The sequence below is a fragment of the Buceros rhinoceros genome, unplaced genomic scaffold (genome assembly GCF_000710305.1).
Source record: "Buceros rhinoceros silvestris isolate BGI_N320 unplaced genomic scaffold, ASM71030v1 scaffold18941, whole genome shotgun sequence".
Taxonomy (NCBI): Eukaryota; Metazoa; Chordata; class Aves; order Bucerotiformes; family Bucerotidae; genus Buceros; species Buceros rhinoceros.
The window spans coordinates 113,341-134,024 of record NW_010393930.1 but is presented as its reverse complement, the minus strand read 5'-3'; the positions used below and the strand labels follow the sequence as shown (position 1 = coordinate 134,024).

The window sequence follows — 20,684 nt, the reverse complement described above, 5'->3', positions numbered from 1 at the left end:
TGCTTATCCTACTGTAACACTTATTTATATCTGTGGATTTTTTCTAACTTCATTGATGAACCAATGGTTGGTATTGTAATGAAAAATTATTTAATATGTTTGGCTAGAAAACAACCCCTTCAAGCTTCCCACCACCCAGCAACTGTTTGCGCTTCTGTCTTGAATGGATGATAGCAAATAATCAATCTTGCACAAGCAATTAGCTGGTCTGCTGGGTCAGTTAATGGAACCAAGTGATGGTAGTAATGTTAGGTGAAATAACATCTGTGCTTTATAAATATTTGTGTTGTAAGATCTCCTAGTATATTCTCGTGACAAATGGTTCCACCTTCAAATATTTTTTCATGTTTAATAGACTTGCTTTCTTTTAATGGCATGTGTGAAGGCTTCAGGCCTCATGTTTTAACCTAATGCATTCAAAAAGCCTTTCCATTCCTATTTTTGTGAGATTGTCCAGGTTTTGGAGTTCTGTTAGTGCAAAGCAGAAGTTGTAACTTGAGAGCATTCTTACACCTTCCTGTTGTAGTAAAAGACCTTTCAATTATAGCTCAGAAGATAGAGTTACCTAATTAATTATCCAGTTAACTGAAATTCGTTACTGTCCATTGCGTATTGAAAAACTATCATTGAAGTAGGATGCTTGTCAAAAAAGATGCATCACTTCTGCTCTAGTGATACAAAAGGTGGCAAATACTGCTCAGAAGGGGTTCCCACCTAGATCTTATGTACCAATATTTGTCTCTCACTTTGTTTTTAAAACCAAAGCTTTTACCATTAGTTCTGGAAAAAAAACCAAACAACAACAAAAAAACCTGTTAAAAAGTGTGAGCCTCTGAGGCCGTGCAGGGTGAGCTTCTCTGTACCCTACCGCTGCTTGTGAGGACCACCATGGTCTCAGAGTTTAACTCTTGTGAGGGCCTTGTTAGTTTCAGATATTGCAATGGCAACCCTAGTAAAACAACCCCTCATTTTTATTGCTGAGCACAATGTTACATGGTGGGAGAAATCCCTTTGGTCTGTTGGGGTCAGCTGTGTCCCCTCTCAGCCCCCTGCTCACCCCAGCCTACTTCGTGGTGGGGCAGAGTGAGAAACGGAGAAGGCCTTGGTGCTGTGCCAGCACTGTTCAGCAACAGTGAAAAGAATGGTGTGCTATCAACACACATCCAAAACACAACTCCGTAGGGGCTGCTATGAAGAAAATTAACTCCGTCCCAGCCAGACTCAGTGCAGGAGTACTGACTGATCATTGCAGCCAGGCTTCTTGCATGCATGCATAGGTCATCTCTTTTCCTCTCCTAACTGATTTCTCATTTTTCAGTAGTGTTTCTGCCACATGCCCTGCCATCACGTGATCATGCTCTATCTTTCTTCATTTAATTATACTGAAATTAATGAAATAGTAACCAAAGGCACTTTGATTACCCAACTATTCTCTGTAACTCACTTGAAAATAGATCACAACCACAAATAGTAAGCCCATGTCTGCAGTCACGCTACAGAGCCATGCAACATAAAAATAAAGGAAAAAGTTCATCTTGCCTTAAACTTCAGGTGTGGTTTATTGCATGCCTTAAATGTCAGTGGCTTCTCCCTGTTTTGGACACTGGGAAAACATGAGGTGTGTGTGGAGAGCGCCTGGACAGCAGCTCCTCTCCTCTGATGTGCAAGGGAGTGCAGGCTCCACAGGGAGGTGGGAATGGGGAGCGTCTCTTTGATCTCTTATATTACAGCATTTCACAGGGAGAACAGGAGACTCTGACAGGATGGTAGTAGCCACATAGGGCACTGTAAGTTGCTGTGATAGCTGAGGGTATAAAACTGTGCTCATCTGCATAATTTTTCATTGCTTAACATCTATTCTGACTTACAGCCAGAACTGTTAGACTCGTGTTGATGCTGTCATTCAATAAGTGAAATGGCCTGCTGGGGTCTGTGAGTTCTGGTGAGAAGGAACGTGCTAACATATAGGTTCCTGTTTACTCTTTTCCCAAACTCCTCTGAATCAGAATTAAGTAATGAACGACCTCAATTATTTTTGTCCTTTTTCATCTGACAAACATTTGGAGATGAGATCAGGAAGCCAAGTGTGTGATTACTGGTTTGCAGAAAGTTAAGTTCTCAGAAGTCGAGTTGATGTTTTCTAGACAAATTTCATGTCTTGACAGATTTCACGTGGTATAAAGTTTCGCCTCACTGCTGCCTTTCTTCTGCAGTTCGCCTTCAAGGCCAAAGATACCAAGAATGGACCTTGAGTACAGTTTAATGAGAGCATTTCTCAAGCATGTTGCGCAGTTCAGATGTTTTAGTTATGCAATCAGCAAGGCTTTGAAACTCATCGCTGGTTATTATCTGGTTGACAATAACTTGTAACCAAGCTGCTGGAAAATAATTACACTTAACATAGCATAAGTGTCCAAATTTCTCAGGAGCTTCCTACTTCAGACATCTTGAATTCCTACACATACTGCGTTCTGGACAACGTGTTTTGGATTTCATGGGAAGTCTCTGTACACGTTTGCCATGATCAGCAAGATACCAAAATATCTCCATGCATGCCTGTCCAGTGCCTGTTACTTGAATGTTGTCTGAGGGACCTTATGGACCAGGGTTTTTCACACATCTCAGCTGTGTTGCTGTCTGGTAAGCCAGGAAGGAAAGGGCAAGAGACAAAGAGAGAACTGGCCTTGCAGAAGCAGACTGGACTGTATCTAGGAAAAGTTATTTTATAGGGGTGGCATATGTTTATAAAAGTGGGCTGACTTTAGGAAAGGAGGTGTGTTGTCGTCTTAGCATGAATACGGGGGATATGTGCATTTTCTCTGTTTTTCCTAGTGGATTTCCATTGCTTAGAAAACAAAACAGTGGTGACAGTGGGATGTCTTAGCACTTTCCAAGTAAAATCTAAATATTTTTGGAGTGTAAAAATATAGTAAAGTAACTATCTTCAGTTTTGATGATGCATTTATCTCCATCTATAAAAATCAAGTTCTTGTCTTTAAAATGTTCTATACAACACATGTTTAACATACCACCTTCATAACATCTTTTTGATCTAGAGTGTTTATATAGCTGAACAACTATCCAAGGCGCAACTTTTCTTTTTAATTCCATTATGGACTTCTCTGAACAAATTACAGTTTGTTTGTTTTTACTGCAAAATAGAGATGTTAAGAGCCATCAAGCTAGCAGAGGCATGCATGAACACAAGCTATGGAGCTTCCTCTTGCTGTGTTGAAATACCCTTTAATTTCAGCTTGCAATTCTCTGGAAAATGAGGGTAATAGCACCCTTCTCCTTCCCAGCAATGTTGTGATGATACATTTGTGAAAGACTGTGAGGCACATAAATACTTCACACAGTAGTAAGAAATTAATTTATTGTGTTCAGCATGAAGCTTGCCTACCCCTTGTTGATCTCCAGAGAATATTTCATTGTCAGGTTGTCCCAAGCAGACAATGGCAAGGCAGCAGGTGAAAAAAGGTGGATGAGGTGGATGTGGAGACTTGGTTTTGGGGGCGTAATAAAGAAGCACCCTCATGCTGTAGCCCACAAAGTAGACTGTACCAAATCCCTGTCAGCCTGTCCTGCCTGGTCTCCAAGTTGCTCCTCAGGGAGCAAGGCAGGAGGAGGTCCCATGGTCAGGGGAGGCACTTGCAGCAGCCCTGAGATAGAGGGTGTTAAAGCTCCATGTATGTCAAATAGAAATCAGAAAAGTAAGTTTTCAAGATGTAATGTCAATGTGCTAAAAGTAATCAGTTAAGTATGTTAGAGGTGAAATCAAAAAATAAAAGAACCTGGAGTCTTGAGACCAAACTGAATGAGTGTTGGTGTCACAAAAAGTAGGAATGTGTTGATGAAGCTGGCTGATAAAAAGTGGGAGACATAGTACTTATACAGGTAAATTAGAATTATATAATGTAGAATTAAATAATGTAGTAAATAGCTGAATGACCCCTAGGACTGGAATGACAAAATGCATTGAACTTGAAGAAGGAGAAAGTACAGGGTTGAGTGATTTGCTGTAATATCAAGAATGCCTGTTGACATTTGGGAGTCACCCTCTGAAAATGAAAAAGGAAGGACAGCTTTATTACCCATTGCTGGAAGATGGTGAGGCACTAATGTGATTTACTTGGGTCCTAGGTTATGTCAGTCCAGGTATTTTTTGCTGAGTTAGGGAAGAATTACTATTATTGAACAGGGTGCTGGGGAGGCACCTTTGGGAATAGTATTTATACTTCTGAACATTCACCTTTAAGGAAGATGAATTCAACAAAATAGGTGACGATGAAAGGCTTCTGGACTGGTTGGAGGCTAACCTTATCTGAGGAATCATTTGAACATGGTTTAATTAAGGTGGATTCATGGGTGACATGCAGTGCTCTGTGAGAAGGAGGATGGGACCAGAGGCCAGGTGTTGCTCCTGAGAGAGACCTGGTGCTTTGACTTGTGAGCTGTCATTGCTTCCATGTTAGTCCCAGGCCTTGGATCTGGCCTGTTAGTGAAATAGTTGGACCACAGCAAGTCTAAGTGAAGGGAGTATAACTGTACTGGAAACAGGAAAAAGAAAATAGTCTGCTTTTCACAGGGAGCAAAGTTGTTACAAGAACAAGCAGATGTGAAGCCCCCAGATGTATATTTAGGTGTAGAATTAGGAGAATAGGCACAAGTCCTGTACTGCTTTATGAGGTTTTACAAAAACTAACCTCTGGAACTTGCTCATGGAAAAACTTAATTGAGATCAGTAGCATTCAAAGAAGAATTTGGCCTTTGCTGTGATGAGGAGAACATTTTCAGTGCTAGTATTGTCAACCTGTGAAGTCTGAGAAGACATCCAAGTTGTTGTTTTCCTGTGGAGAAGTTAACTGTAACTGAGCTTTGGAGATGAAAAAGGATTTTGTTCCAAATTACTCCAAAGCTGCTGGATTCCAGAGTGGCCTCTACAATGAGAAAGGATAGAGGACACAGTGAAACAAACAGAGGTCCACTTGTAGGTGGCAATTCTTATGTTACTACGCAAATCGTTATTTCATTTTTGTAGACATAAATATTGATGTGGGGCTTTAGTGGGTTCCTAATGATTTCTATTGTAGTGTTCTTGTGTTTCTCTTCAACTGAATACGTCATCTGCAGTGTAACTTGGCTGTATTTTCATGCTTGGCACTTGAATGTGACCCTGCAATTTTATTAGAATATTCGAATAAATGCCTTGGTTTTTGGCTGAGTTTCCTCACCAACTGTTGCTGCAATCAATGAAGTGTTGAGCTTTTCTGATAATAAAGCAATTGTTCTTGTGCCTAACTACAGATTTAACAGCCTAGCTCTGTATATTGAAACTTGGGGATATCATTTGCATCTAAAGAGACCCGTTTTGTCTGAGGTCATTTATTAAAAACCAACTAAATATCTCCATAAGATAGCATAAAAAGTCTGACAAAAGAAGACAGCAAGGAAGAGAGTGCCAGAGTTTGCGGTCGATTAGGTGATGCCATTGTGCAGAGTCATTAAATGTGTCTGAGTGTTGCTCTTAAGAGCAGGCTTTCCTGACTACAACATTCCCGCTGTGGTTTGGGGAGTTACGTTTTTGCTGGGATGTTCCATGCAAAGATGTTAGGAATACCTATTCCTACGCAGCAAGTTAAAAAAAAAAAAAAAGATGGGGTGGGGAGGTGGGGGGAAGGAAAAACAAAACAAAAAGAGGAGACCCTGGAGCAAGAGAGCTCCTCTGCGTTCAGCAGCCTTCCAAGCAGCTTTCCTGTGGAAGCAGCTTGGTGGCTGAGGAATGCGGGGTCAGACAAGAGCCCAGTCACGGCGTATTCCCCGGCGGCTGCCCAGCATCGTGGCAGGCCGGCCCGCGGAATCGTTTCAGGCGGCCCGTGGAAAACCACCCTCTGGTTAAGTCTGCATCATGCTGTTCCACCAATGGAAAAAATTGAATGGGAGGAGGGTGTGTAGCCTGCAGACAAAAATACATCCAGCCTCACGCAGGATCCGTTTTTAGTTCCTAACGGCTGAGCGTTTTGAAGTGTTAGGCACAGTTTCCTGGCGTGCCCAGGGCAGGGAGAGTCCCTGTGTCTGTGTGTCCGTGTACCAGTGTCAGAGCCGGAGTGGCCGGGAAGCCAGTGCCCTGGGGAAGGTAAGTGGGTGCGGGAGGTGGGGCTCGAGCCAGGAAGGGAGATACTGGGGGAGAGCAGTGAACCTTTCATCCTCCGGCTGCCAGCCAGACCTGAAGAACTGAAAGAAAAGTAGGGGAAGGCTTGGGAAGCCTCTGAAAGCCGAGGGCAGAGCGGGGGCTGAAGCGCCAGGACTGGCAGCCCCCACACTGCCTCTGCTGTTGCTGGCTGCACCCAAGATGAATGGTTTTCCTCCAGAAAACAGTTTTCAGTGGTCATCTGTCAAACTCAATTGCCTGAATTGCTAAATAAACTACCACTAGGATCATTTTACGTCGGGGCTGGATTATTTTTTTTAAGGCAAAATATGAGAAAGTATATTTGAGAGTGCTACAGTTTCTAAAACATTAAAGTGGCTCTCCTAATACAATATGATTAATAATCTCTCCTGAATCTTTTCTTTTTTAAATTGTTCTGCCTATTCTGACTAATACTTAAAGTAACTTGCAATAAAGAGTCAGTGTACCCAAAAAGGGTTATATGTTTGTGAAGAGTTAGAGAAAAGTTTCAGTCAACACTAGTGCTACCACTGAACTGGAATGTTTTGGAAAACCAGAGCTTCTGCATCTGTCAGAGGTAGGTCCTGCACAGGTTTTGATCTTCCTACATAGATTCTTAATATTGTGTAGATTTTTTTAAAAACATAATTGTACACAGATTGTGAAAATGCTATGTTCTGTGGCACAGAAAAAAAGAATTTAAAAAAGAAGGAAATGCCCAAGAAATGGAGAAGTGACTTCCCTCCCCACCCACTTTTTTTTTCTTTTTTTTTTTAAGAGCGGGGTGATTAATTACTTGTGCAATGCAATCAAAGTTTGCTACTTTGTTTATACTTGTTGCTGATGTGGTCACAGAGTTAATTTTGTACACTGGTGACTTCATACTTCATTCTGGAAAATCGTGCATTTCTTTCCCTTTAGGGTGGATGATTTGGTAACATTATACAATGTATAGCAAATGACTAGTTAGAGGCAAGTGATGGAAATTTATTTTATCTGATCACTTTTAACAGGAAAGGGTATCCACATACCATGGAAGAGAGGACATTCTCTGAATAGAGCGCTCTGTAGCTGTGAGGCTGCGAAGTGAGTGTTTTAGTGGGGAAGGCTAATCCTCAGTGTACTCTTTTGTTCTTTTAATGTGAGAGTAACGGGGTGCAGGAAAGGAAGCCCGAAGCTATGTTAGTGCTGTAGGGCTCTTGGCATGCAAAAATCAAGATCTGCTTTTAATTTTCCAAGGGACTGTGTCTCAGGTTTACTTCTGGTGTCTAACTCCTGGATCCTCTATCCTCTTCAGGAAGTCTCAGGGCTGAAGGTGGGAAAGCGTTTACTTTGGAATCGACACCCTCAGGTGTTTATGAATGTGTAAACTGAGAAGTAGAAAAGACTATGCCAAATGCAGCGTGGTTTCCCCCTCCTGCTTGTGGAGTGGGCTGTGTAATAGGTGGCAGGCAGGGAATTCTGCAGCAGTCCCAGCCCCTGTCCCTTAGCTGAAAACATCGTGTCCTACCAGTTGCTACTTGAAGTTTTTCTCTGGTGCCAAGGGTGTCTCTGATCCAATAGACTTGGGATGTGATACACCAAAAAGGGTCTTTGGGGGCAGAATGTGTTAACGTTCCTGCCTGGAATTGCTTGTCCTTGCTGCTTTGCTTCTCCTTTTGGTAGAGTCTGCAGGGCTGCTTGGGGTACAATGTTGTAAGCTGGGTCCTACCCAAAAAATAACCTTTCTCCTACCCTCTCCAAAGCTGATGTTTTGGCACCTACAGTTTTGGGGGTGTGTGTGTGAAAGAATATCCCTGTAGCTGCCTGCTATGTTTGTGTGTAATAGAGTGAGCTGGTTGCTACTGAAGCAGACAAGAGAGAAGGCCTGATGTTCCTAGTCAAGACTTGGGAATCCCAGTTTGACCAGAAAGCCTCAGTCGCATCTCCTGTTGTTATCACGAGTAAGGAGGACTGAGGCAGAAGCCTCTTCAGGAATTTGTCTAAGCTCAGGCAGGAAGTCTATAGACCTGAGCTCAGTCTCCTAAGTATTGTTACTCCACAGCCCAGGGTAGGCAGCAAGGATGGAGCAGAGGGTCGCCTGCTTGGAGCATCTTGGCTCCTTTCACTTGCACCGTACCCTGCCTGAGGCCACAGGCCTTGAAATCCCCTTGAAAGCACTGTGTTAATCTGCATCAGGGCTTGCCAGTATGCTTACAAGCAGAGTAGGTGGAGAAGAAAGGACCTTTTAGATCGCCGAGTTCATTTCCCCTTCAAGGGCAGGAAATAGACCCTTTGACATATCAACTCTTTAGCTACTGCATTAAGCCAAGATGTGAGCTTACATTCCTGTTTTTTTTTTTTTCTAACAAGCTTAATGGCTTTTATTTAAATGGATGTGCACTTTAGCCATTGTGTATAAATTCAATAACATTTTACAAATGGTTAAATTTGGTTTTCCTGCCAAAGAAAAATAAGTCCCTAGAGACGTAGTTTGTATCAGCACTGGTGTAATATGATAAGGATCTTCAGGCTTGACTCAACCTTCCATATTGCTGTAACTTGAAAGCTATAAAGCATAATTTGATTAAGCTGCCAATGTCTTGAACACAGAAGAATGGGTTCTGTAAAAGAAGGAATCTTGTCCCAGGTACAGGATGTGTAATTCTGGTGTGATATATGTGTGATGCAGTGTAGACCTGTTGGGATTAAGGAACCAGAAAGGGAGATCGTCCTCTTCTTGCTTAAACTGTGAAATTAGAAGTCTGTGTGCAATGTAGCATGAAAAGAAGTGTCTGGGATCATAACGACTACTTACATTTAATGAGGAACAACTATTGGTTTTAATCTGAGTTACCAAACAGTTCCTAATACAGAAGACTATGACTCGAAAGAGATTAATGAGTGAGGAATTCTGGCTTCAAACTGGATTTTCAAAGCAAAATAGTCTTATTTTTTTTAAAGAAAGACATACTTGTGGTGTTTTGGTTATTCATTCTTTGAATACGGTAGTATATAATGCAGAATATCCTGCCAAGAATACCATGGTATAATTATTATGGTGTATTTTTGTAATAGGAATGTGATTGAGATTGCAGGAACAAGAAATCTGCTTCTGATTTGTGGAAGCATGTGACCAAAGTGCGTAGTTCTAAAAAATACAGTAAATTGTTTCCAGTAAGAAATTTCACATTTAATCCAGCTACAGTGTTTTGCTAACCTGCCTTCCTCATTAATTTCGTGTATCCTTCCATACACAGCCGTGCAGGAACAGGAGGGCAGGTTCACATTCTAGCATTCTGTATTACTTTCGTATTAAAAACCAAAGTAGATTAAAAGTTAATTAAAACTTCAAACCTGTAATTCTGTATCCCTGTAAGAATGCACAGAGCGCATTGATTCTTTACAAAACTTATGAACATGTTAGTATCTGAAATATAGTTATATTCAATTTCTAAGACTTTATAAGCCACTTAAAGTGGCCAGCTTTTTAACCATTATGTGAAAGAGAATGTAAAAGTAGTTTGAAAGAAAAAATAGGATGTTCTTGGTCAAGAACATTTTTAAAAAAACCAAAACAACAAAAAAAGCTTTTCCTGATATTAAAAAACCCACTGAAGTAGTTGCTGTACATCAAAGCCTGGCAACATTTCTAATGAGATCTGCCAGTACAAGAGAACAAGTTGGTCATTTCACATAAATCAGGGGGCTTTCTCTTTCCTTTTTCATTGGTCTGAAATACTTTCGGACTCTGCATTATCCCAGCTCCACTAATCCTGATGACAGTCCCCTGTGGTGCACTTACGAACCACGCAGTCAGAGGAGCTGCCTATGAAAAGACCCTGGCGCTGCCTTTCCTCCTCCCCATGCCTCCCTCTCCACCATGCGAGTCTGGAGGTGACCATCGCGGTCCCACTCTGCAGTTGGGAGTCCTTACCTGCTCTTGGGGAAATACGGTTTTCAAACACAGCAGAAAGCACACGTGACTATCTCCTTTTGCTGCATTACTAGAGACTAGTTGATGGAGTGTTCTCTGCCCTTTGTATAAGTATTTATATCACCACAAAGAGTGGTGAAACTCTGCCTTTTTTTGGGCACACATTTATATCCATGTAGATGGTTGTGAGGGACTGTCCCCAGAGGCAGGTACTTGAGAATTGGTCCAGTGCCCTCTTGAAAGGTACTGCACCGTTGCAGGTAACAATCCTTCTGTTGATAAGTCTGAAGAGGTTGTGACATGTGGTTGCTGCTTAAACTACAAGTAGGAATGAAATACTTGGTTAGCTTATTTCTTTCTTGCATAATATTTTGTCCTTTCAAGGAAAGGCCTTCTTAAAGAGTTTAAACTCTGTCCTGACATGTCATCATAAAGAATTGAAAAGATTAGGCTCTTATTTTTTTAGGGGTGAGGCAGCTAGCTCTAGCTCTTGCCTATTTTCTAGCTCTTAGTCTAGCTCTTCTTTTAAAAGCATTTTTCTTATTAAAGACAAGAGGTTTTAAATTTAAGCTCTTCTGATGTGCACAAAGAGTTATTGTTCTTAGTAATGCTGAAGACTCTCATGTCTTCCTGCATTTCTTAATGTGTCCTCGCTCAGTGGTGCTAATTTGATGGGATGATGTTATCCTCATCTGGACCAATCCATATTGCTCTGTTGTTGTTGCTATTTTTGCACTGATGCTGTGTTTAGCAGTGAGAATCCACTTCCCTGTTCCTCATCGGTGGATTTTTGGGGAAGCTTCAACAGGGATTAAATGGTTTGTAGGTCACTTATTATTCATTTACCAGTGAAAAGTTTGTCACTGGCCATCCAGAGGACCGAAGGCATCAAAATGCATCAGGGAGGCAGCTTTGGTGTGTGTGTTTGTGTCTTATCACAGTAACTACTTGATCCAGACTGAAGCTTAACGTTGCTAGGGCTGATGTCAGTTGAGCTCTTAAAACATGGTGGTTATATTGCCGTGATTGGGACTGACAATCTGCTGACCTTCCCTAGGAAGATGTTACCACATTCTCTTGCCTTTTTGTAACTGGTGTATGGCCACTGTCCGATGCTGGCTGTGGTTGTGGAGCCTTCAGTCTACTTACAGCTCTGTGCTCACCTCCCGTCAGTCTGGAGCTTGCCATTTTCTGACCTGTGGTTTTAGAGAGTCTCGGCCAGGTTAGTGTGACTGTACTGGAAGCAGATGGGTGATGGCAGAGAAATTATGTTAGGTGTGTGTTCCCACTGAGGCAGATGAGACCAGCGCAGAAGCCTGTCTTCCTTGACTCAGATCTCCCAATAATTCGTAATAGAGTAACTCATTTTTTAAATACTCAGATATTATTGTTATGGTTTAGTTCTGCTCACAATATGGTTAGCAAGTCAAGCTTTTCAAACCTTTATTTTCAGAGATTAAGACTGAGGTGTAAAACACTCTTGCAACTGCAGAGCACTACTTGTGTGTGCTCACTTTAACCTTAAGAAAGGCATTTTTCCCTCTGGCATTTCTAAAGCAGCCTAGCTGCAGTGGTATTAATGAGGAAATATAGGTGGCAGGCGCTTCTCCGGAATGGCTCCTGAGCTTGTGTGTTTGTTTTCCAGAGCCAAAAATGTCTAGGGGAACTTTATGTGGAAAAGCCCCAAGGTGGGAAATACATTTTTAGCTCTGGGTTATGATTTGTGTTAATTATTGGGTGTGGTGGGGATGGTGGGGTTCCTGGATTAGTATGTTTGCATAGCTGTGTTTTTTGAATGTGTCAAGGAGGAACCAGGGTAAGGATTAAAAACTTCTTTTTTAGGGAATGTGGATATAATTGAAAGTAAATAAACTCTTAATAGTCATTTTCAGGTGCAGTGAGCTGCTTTCTAAATATACTGGATATAATTGCGGAAAATATTCAGAGGAGCTGGTTTTGCACACCAGAAGTATTCATCCCTCCGCATAGGAAGAGAGAAAAGCACGCTGTCTTCTGTGGTAGTAGGTTGCTGTGAGAAATAGAGGGGAAGCTGAACTCTGTCCCTGCACTGTAATTTCCAGTGCTCCCACAGTTCAAGTAGTGTAAAATACATGAGTGTTTGGAGTGAGCACAGCCAAAGTTTGTCCACAGCCACCCCTGTGCCCCAGTGTCACGCTGTCTCTGGGCACAAGCTGACTTGCTCTGCTTCTCATACCAACACCCGCTCCACCCCCCTCACCCCGCTTGTCATTAGCAGAAAGAAAATCGCTCCACACAAATGTGAGGCAAAAGAAAGGCTTCACAGCTGATTTTCAGGGTGACAGACTTTGTGCAGCCTGGCAGATGCCCCGCTTGGTTATTGCCATGTGCACGAATGTTTAGCCTGCCGTAGCTTTCTGGACGGCCAGGATGCTGAGAAAAATCCCTCAGGGCTATTTCGATGGGATTTATTGACTCTTCTGTTGTACTGCTGACTGATTCCTGCACAGAGGGAGGCACTGTTTTGTAGACATTGTACCCTGAGATATATTTGTTTGTTCACCCATTATGTGACCTGTGTATTGGATCAGATGTGTACAATGGACCCTGTAGCAGCAGCTCAAGCCTTGACGAATTGACTGTCTATCTTCTGAGGTTCGTGACAGCAGCTTGCTCGCTACCCACTCCGTTAAAAGGATTACCTAACCATTGCACAATCGCTATGGATACCAGATGGTCTTTTTGCCTGTTTCTTTAGACAAATTGCATTCAGTGTTTCCTTATGTATAGATATAAGCCCTTCAAAACCCCCTCGTTGAATGTACTTTCTGCTCCCAGATGAAGAATTCTGAATGTAAACTCACTGCTTGTTTGTGGTCTGCCCCTCCTGGATCAAGGCAGGCAGTTTTGCTGGGGGTTCACAATTTGTTCAGCAGCTTGTAGCTCAGGAATTTTGTATGTTGTCTTCTGTTTACCTTGAAAGTCTTTCATTCAATCCATGTCGCACATGACACTTAAAAAACTGTTTACACTTAGCAGCATAGGCAAATCAAACCTGCAGGATGAAGATGTCCTAAATAACAACCTTCCAAATTGTTAGAGAGAATAAGCAAGTTAAAAAGATTTTTTTTTTCCCACGTGTATGATGGAATTTCTGTGTCTTACCAGTTTTATCAAATATCTGATAACAGCCATGTATTTGTCTTTGTAGGCCTGTAGCATCTCTAGCATGATCCAAAAGGGGATAGCTTTTCTAAGTCGTTTATTCGCTAACCTTTTTCTAGGCTTCCCCTTGAGAGTGGTTTTAGTTTTAATTTACAACTTTTACCTTTGTTTTCGATAAGGTTAGCAAAATACATAAGATACCACTTAATTCCTTTAAATATCTTCAAGGTTCTTCTGTAATAATAGCCACAAAATGAGTCAAAAAGAGCAAAATTCTGCCTTTTCAAATCAAGTAGTTATTCAATTGAAAATTACGAACAGTAACCACTGAATTTATACAGAAAAGAATATTTTTGGGGGGTCGTGGTGTTTTAAGAATGGTTTCTTGCTAAAATGTATGTTTCAAAGCTGAGCCCAAGATCTTGTACAGCTTCTTTTCTACTGAGTGTTTCAATCCCTAATCTGCTGTTGCGTTCTGCGAGATTCAGCTTCTGTCCTTTTGTTTTGAGCTGTGGCCTTTGTGTGCCAAGCGAAGAGCCAATACATTCAGATGGTCAGGAAGAACTTGGGCCTTGTTAGCTTTGGGTGTGTGCAGTGCTTGGTGCTGCCTTTTTCATGTTGTACAGGCAGGTTAACTTTAAATCAGAACAAACCTAAAGAGGGAGCTTGGTGGAGTGAATTGCGCAGTGGCCTTTTACTGCAGAGGTCATAGTTGGAATCCAGGCATGGGGAAGGATAAACAGATGCTGCAGGACATTGCTCTGATCAGTTTAGTCCACATTGTGATGAATCATTCCACAATCCTGCCATCTGTAATTGTCTTCCAAAAAGAAAACTCAAGGAGGCTTGAAGTTTGCCCTAACTTTGTCAGTAAGAGGAGAGGACAGAATTAGAAGATGAAACAGCCAAACAGTGACTTAATTGTATTAATTCAATGTCAATTGTTTATAAAAATGTTATTATAATTGCTTTATAAAAATGTTATATAAAGTCCAGGAATCCCCTTAACCAGACCTTTCTTCTCCATTTGTAACTTCTGTCTGATTTTTCTTTTAATTAATTTTGCTTACAGCTGAAGTGTAAGTTCTATTTGTCTGAAAGCTCTTTTTTGTCTTATTGGTGTTTTCTAGGAAGGCTGCGTGCAACTTCATCCTGCTTTTGGCAAGTGTGGTGTCTGACCAGGGAGACAATGCAGAGCATGCTGACTGCTAGCTGTGCCCGTGCTTAAGAACAATCCTACAGGTTTGCCCTTTGTTCTATACTATGCTTTTCATCTAAAAGTGCTAAATGCTAGGAATTAGGGATGTTAAAATATATCTAGAAGATAAGACGGTACTTTCACAATGGCTTATTTTGACAAAATTTTAGTGAGGCCACCGTGTTTTCTCCTAAGATTGATAGTCTGAGGTCTGATGTGCAAAGAAGCATAGCGCCAATGGAAAAAGCGCTTTGATGTTGTTCCTGTAAACCATAATGGAGATTCACTCCAAGCAACAAAGAACAGATCGATCTTTTTTACTTTGAGGTACACTTTATGTAGGTTCAAAATCTGCAGTTACCTCACTGGGGCAATTTGACTGCTCCACCGTGTGAATTCAGTAAAAAGCTGAAGAGTGTTAAACTAAGTGAACTATCAAACTGTACCATGCTGAATGAACACAATGTAGTTTTGTGCTGTAATAGAAGATGAGGCTAACCGAGTTATTTTTTGTTTGGTTTTTTTTTGGCATGGGTTTGTTTTTCCTTTCCCCTGGATTGACTCCATTTAAACACAAAGTTGGGGTTTGCTGAACAGTTTATTGAGGCAACACTTCGTTGCACAGAAACCAGTCAAGCTGAAACTGTAGTGGGCTTGTCTCCTGGCAGAAGGCATTTCTCTGCAAGTACAATTCACTTTACGTCTAACTTATGATTATCTTGCTGTCTCCCTTTCATTATGCCATTGTTCTTGTAAGTTATAAGAAAAGGATGTTGCCAAGGGTGTGGGCGGAGAAAGGTGTTGACATGGTTTCAGTGGAGTTAGATTCCAGCTTTATAACAGAGGGGTAACGAACCATGCAGAGAATAGGCTTTCCTAGCCTGCCCCTGAAATAAGTTCAGTTATGAATTTAATGTTGTAAATGGCTATTTAATGGCTTTTTATGAAACAATTGTTTCAAACCATTTTTTTAAAAAGGCACTTTCCTGTGTAGAGAGTAAAAATAGTGTGTTACTTTTCACTTCGTCTTCTAGCCATTTTTTCTAATGAAACTGTTCTTCATTTAGTGGAAAATGGGGAATTCAGAAAGCCAATACAGTCTTCAGGGATCAAAAAATCATGCTGCTGCTACAGCTGGTGCCAAGCAAAAGCCTTGCTCTCTGAAAATTCGCAGCATTCATGCTAAAGACGAAAAGACTTGCTCCATGCATGGATGGGGACATACCAGCAGTGGCTCAAACTACAAGTCAAGGTCTCTTGCCAGAAGCTGCCTTTCTCACTTCAAGAGTAGTCAGCCTTATTCATCTAGACTTGGTGACACTGTGGTGAGGGTCTCTAAAAGCAATGCCCATGCCAAACATAGGACAAACACCTCAGGGGACTACTGCCAAGGAAATAACCCAGTATTTTTGCCTGAGAACGGTTTCCACTATATTGGCCTTCAAGCTGGAAATAATCATGCTGCCTCTCGAGAATGCAATGGACATGTTTTAAATTGCTATGGAAAGAATGAGAGTCTTGCATCAACCTCCCCATCAGAGGACAGGAGGAGTCCGAAAGTTCTCATTAAAACACTAGGGAAGTTGGATGGTTGCTTGAGGGTTGAGTTCCACAATAGCAGCAACAGCAAGGTACCAACTGAGGAGTCCAGTGGACCAGTCCAGTTGCTGAGATATTCGCCTGCCTTGGAATCTAAGCCAAATAACCTGCTCGATGTCCGGAGAAACTCCAGTGCAGACTGTTCTTCAAGCCATCGTCTGTCACCTACTGATTCAAGGCTTCGTTCTAGTAAAGGAAGCTCGCTCAGCTCCGAGTCTTCATGGTATGACTCTCTCTGGGGAAATGCTGGTGATATCAATGAGTTGGATGGTCCATATTTGACCAGGAGCACTCCAGATACAAGCATTCATGCCAGTTTCCCAGCAAGCGACAAGAAGTCCTTAAACCAAAGTTCATCTCTTTCTTCACTCCGAGATCTCTATAAGGATACAAATTTGGAGATCACTCCTCCACCTGGGATCAGGCTGTCTGATGAGTATATTAATACTCATGGTGGCCTAAGCAACCGTGTCTCGTTTGCCTCAGACATTGATGTTCCCTCCAGGGTAGAGCAGAGAAGCCAGGCACATTACTCCTCCTACACGCTCCCATGCAGAAAGTCCAAGCCCCTTGGTGAGGATGCGTCCAAGAAGGATACATTAAAAAACCGAATGCGACGCATCAGTGACTGGACAGGAAGTCTCTCGAGGAAGAAAAGGAAGCTGCAGGTATGTACAAACCCCAGACTAAGTGCCTGGAAATTGGTTTGTAGATTGTTCTTATAAATGTAGCGACTGCACCGTTTGTCTTTCTCACAGGATAAGTACATGCTAATCTCATTTACTGATTTTTGAAATTCTGAGAAGTATTGCATCCCTTGAGCTGTCGGAAGAGACAACAGTAAAAAAAGATGGACTTTTGCGTGTGCAAATTTTCCCTTTGTGTTTTGTCACTTTCTTAGCTAACTCCAATCTCTGCAGCCTAATCTCTCAGTGAATTAGTTTTTGAAATAATTGCATTACTTAAAAAATGACTTGGAGTTTTTAAGCCTCTTTATTTCAACTGTAAAAATATAACCTAGATATATCATACGTCTATTATGAATCAGAATACATTATCTAAAGAGTGTGGAAGGAGCAGTAGAAGAAGGATGTTATAAATATCTTTGCCAGGTATTCCATGTTTGTATTGTTGGCTTTGCCTCTCACTTTGGTTTCACTCGGTCCATCTCTAGCAAGGCAAGCAACTGCAGAGTATCGACCAGAGCTGCTGGTTCTGCCTTCACCTTCTCTGAAGGCATTACACAAAACAGCCTCCTCCTTCCGGCGTATCAGCTTAGTTCACCAGATGGAAAAGCTTGAGTTCCCATCTGGCTTGCAGGGAGATGGTGGTATGAAGAAGGAGATGGGAGGAGGGCAAGAAGGAGGGAAAGGATGTTTCTTTAGAAGAATTTGAGGCTAATCCCATTAATAAGAATTTAAGATGCCTGTGGTCAGGAATGAAATTCTCGTCTCTAGCTGTAGGCTCCAGAATCAGCTGTTTAAATGCCTGGCTGCACCTGGACTTCTGCATGTGAGTTCACAAGCTGAAATGGAGGACAGAGATTGGTTTTGGTGCTGATTTGTATTATTATTATTATTTTTTTTAAATTTAATCTTCCCTAGTGTTTCACATACAGGAACAGTCACTGTGCCTACTTAAATGAAGGATCTGCTCCCTTTCAGCAACACCAGGGTGCTGGCCATTTCAGAATTCAAATGGAGAGTGAAGGGAACACCTACTTCTGCAACTTGGGCCGTAGCTAAGCAGAAGATCATAACACATGCTTTATGCAGTGTGTAGAGCAAACACTGTCTCCCATGTTGGAAATTCAAACGTAATGTGCTTAACAGGTGTCTGTCATTGCAGTGTAAAACTCTGACAGACTCTTAGGCTCAGAAATGAGGTCAGTGTAAGGTTTGCCACAAAAATCCTAGGTAAGGGGAAGAGAACTGGGAGAATGAAAATGAAAGCTGTTTATTCGTGTTACTTCTTTTTGTGAGGTTGTGCTCATGTGTTTTATCAGATGCTGTCTTTTCACCTTTTTTACTCAGCTGTGAAGGAGAAGGCAGAAAAATCAGAATCAGTGAAGCTCCTAAGCACCTTGAGCCAGGATTCTTCACTTGTTTCAACATCTGTAGCTGTTCTGGATTTTACATCCAGGCTTTACATGTGATCTCTGCATCCCAGGCCTTTGCCATGTATTACTTAGTTATGACATTTTCAGAATGGTATTTGTGGTGCACGATTCGTAGCGGTTTTGAATTCTGCACAGTGAACTGACTTCAGACACAGCAAGGAAATTTAGCTGGCAAGATTGCATCAAACTTGAATCTGATTCTGGTAGAAGGAAATCAGGCCAAGCTCCAAAAATGGCGTTTTCTTAGAAAAAAGCATAGGAAGTAGTTAGTCATTGATTTTTATCAGACAAGTATCCAGCGACAGAAAGGACAAGAGGGGTGGCGAATGCTTTATGATTTTGCCTTCCTCGTGAGGCTTGGTCAGCTCCTTTCTGCCTTGCATACTTTGAGTTACCTGCTGTCTCTTCTGGGGGTTGCTGCGTTGGTAATGATTATACTCTCACTAGGTCCTTTGGCTTAAAAGTGCAGAAGTACCATGCATGGTTACGATCAGTCAGATGGTTAGCTCCCGTTTGTGGGGCTGTTCATCATGGCAATGTAGCCTCTGTGCTTTGCTCTGAACATCGTGTCCTCTCCTCAGTACATTACTAATAACTGATTGTGAGTCACTTGGGCTGAACGTAGGTGAAAGCTGGAATATTTCCCTATAAGTAGGCCTAAGCACTGGTGCTGGCTGGCTGGATAGGTCCCTCCAGCTGCCCTAGTGGAAACAAGTCAACAAAGCCTTCCGCTTCATGGGGGTGCAGGACCACGAGGCACAATCTTGGCATACTGAGGCCAGTCACTTGCCACTAGACAGGCAGAGTTTACACGGAGTTTAAATCCCTTTGTGAGAAAAGTGCACCTTAAAATCAGGTGGACTTTTCCCCATCATGAAGGCTGTTTCCAAATCTTCTTACTCTGCTGCTAGCTAATTTGCAGGTTGTTCTGATGCCAGTATTGTTTGTTATGTTAGATGTTCTTCCCTATTATTTAATCTATTAGGATTTATTTAAAGGGAGAAACGGTATCCTTTCTCGACCTGCATTTGTTGGGGCTATGCAGGCTCTCTTTAGTCTCCTGTCTTAAGATAGGAAGTCTGTTCCCTTTTTTGTGCTGGCACCCTTCCTTTGCACCTGTTTTAAATCATCCGTGAACAGATTTGGATATGGGATGTTCCAGAGGAGCCCTTGGTTCTGTCCTGTCCAGTGACTTGGAAGTTTTGTTATGTCTGACTTGATCTGATATATCTTGGAATGGGTTTGCCCTTCTAATAATGGTCTCACATCAAGACTTGCAGTCTTTCTGTGCCGTGATGAAGCTTTTTGTTGCACTAGGGTGTTGTGATGCATTCCCTTGATGCATCACTTGTACTCTACTGCATAGCATGTGCTCATTTAGTTTAATCCTTGCTGAAATGGCATTGGGGAGATGCTGTACAACAATATACAATGTGTGATGCACGTTAGACATGTGGACAGAGTTTTGGCAGACTTGTTGCGCAGTCAGCCACTGCTAAAGATGGTGATGTAAACTCAGTGTGCAACTGTTTAACCTGGAGAAAATGAGCAAAAGCTGTGTAAAATGAAAATCCAGCCACCAGAAACAGCTGTTGCAGATAGGTTCTTCGATAAAGTAAATGGCCCCTTTATGTGAATAATTTCTGAAATTTCCTTACTTTATAAACCTGAGCCCTGAAATGTGACATAAAGAGAATTTAAAAGTGCATTGAGACAACCTCTTTATTTGGCTTGAAAACCTACAGTAGTAGGTTCTACTTTTACCTTGGGTCCTAATGAATTTAGCAGGATGCATTGTTTCCTTTCTTTACAGCTAATAATTAAATGTCACTTTGTCTAATTAGTATCTTAGTTAGCTACTTTGTCTTTTGTATTATCTATAACTATTCCAGAGTATATCTCAGACATTGAGAGATCTGCTTGAATGCAGCTGAGCAGAAATAGTGGTAGTTTTCTATCATCGCTAAAGGAAACAGAGAGAAAATGAGCAGAAAGTCTCCAGGCAGGGAAATCACCACCAGCAGCAATTTGGGTCAGACTTTTTCAGCAGTGACCAGATACTTTTACAGTTACAGCCTTTCTGAGGACCAGCAGAGACTCTGTGACTCTGCCAATTCTGGTCTTTAAAAAAAAAAAATACACTTCACCATAACAACATCACTTGTATGTGTTAATTTTGGATTCTGTGTCTGCTCTCGTACTTCCTCATTTCTACCCTCTCTGTGCATGTGGAGGAAACATAAGATGTTAGTGGCTGGTTGTAGGCAGGTTGTATCCCACCCTTTTCATTAATGCTTGTTGTTCCAGTAGTGGCCCTTCACAGCAGACACCTATGTTTGTGTCTCATGTTGCTTTCCTTACTAGTACTTTGGGACCGAAAGAAACACATATTCTTAATAAACTGTGTATTAATGTTTTCTAGAGGACACTGGCAGTTCCTGGAGAATAGTCAAACAATTAAAATACAGGATTTTGGCACACATGTGTGGTGACAGTAACTAAAAAGAGGGTGGAAAAACCTTCCAGTTTCCTGCTG

General features: G+C 41.7%; 1 protein-coding gene across 1 annotated transcript in view; it reads left to right on the top strand.

Moving 5' to 3' along the window:
- Positions 1 to 14,360: 14,360 nt before the first annotated feature.
- The window catches only part of TIAM2 (T-cell lymphoma invasion and metastasis 2), a 92,274-nt gene continuing 85,950 nt past the window's right edge, over positions 14,361 to 20,684 (top strand). Inside the window, exons 1-2 of the mRNA XM_010145070.1 lie at positions 14,361 to 14,474; positions 15,498 to 16,697. Of these exons, the coding sequence (XP_010143372.1) occupies positions 15,504 to 16,697 (1,194 nt within the window). The 5' untranslated portion in view covers positions 14,361 to 14,474; positions 15,498 to 15,503. The remainder of the gene's footprint in view (positions 14,475 to 15,497; positions 16,698 to 20,684) is intronic.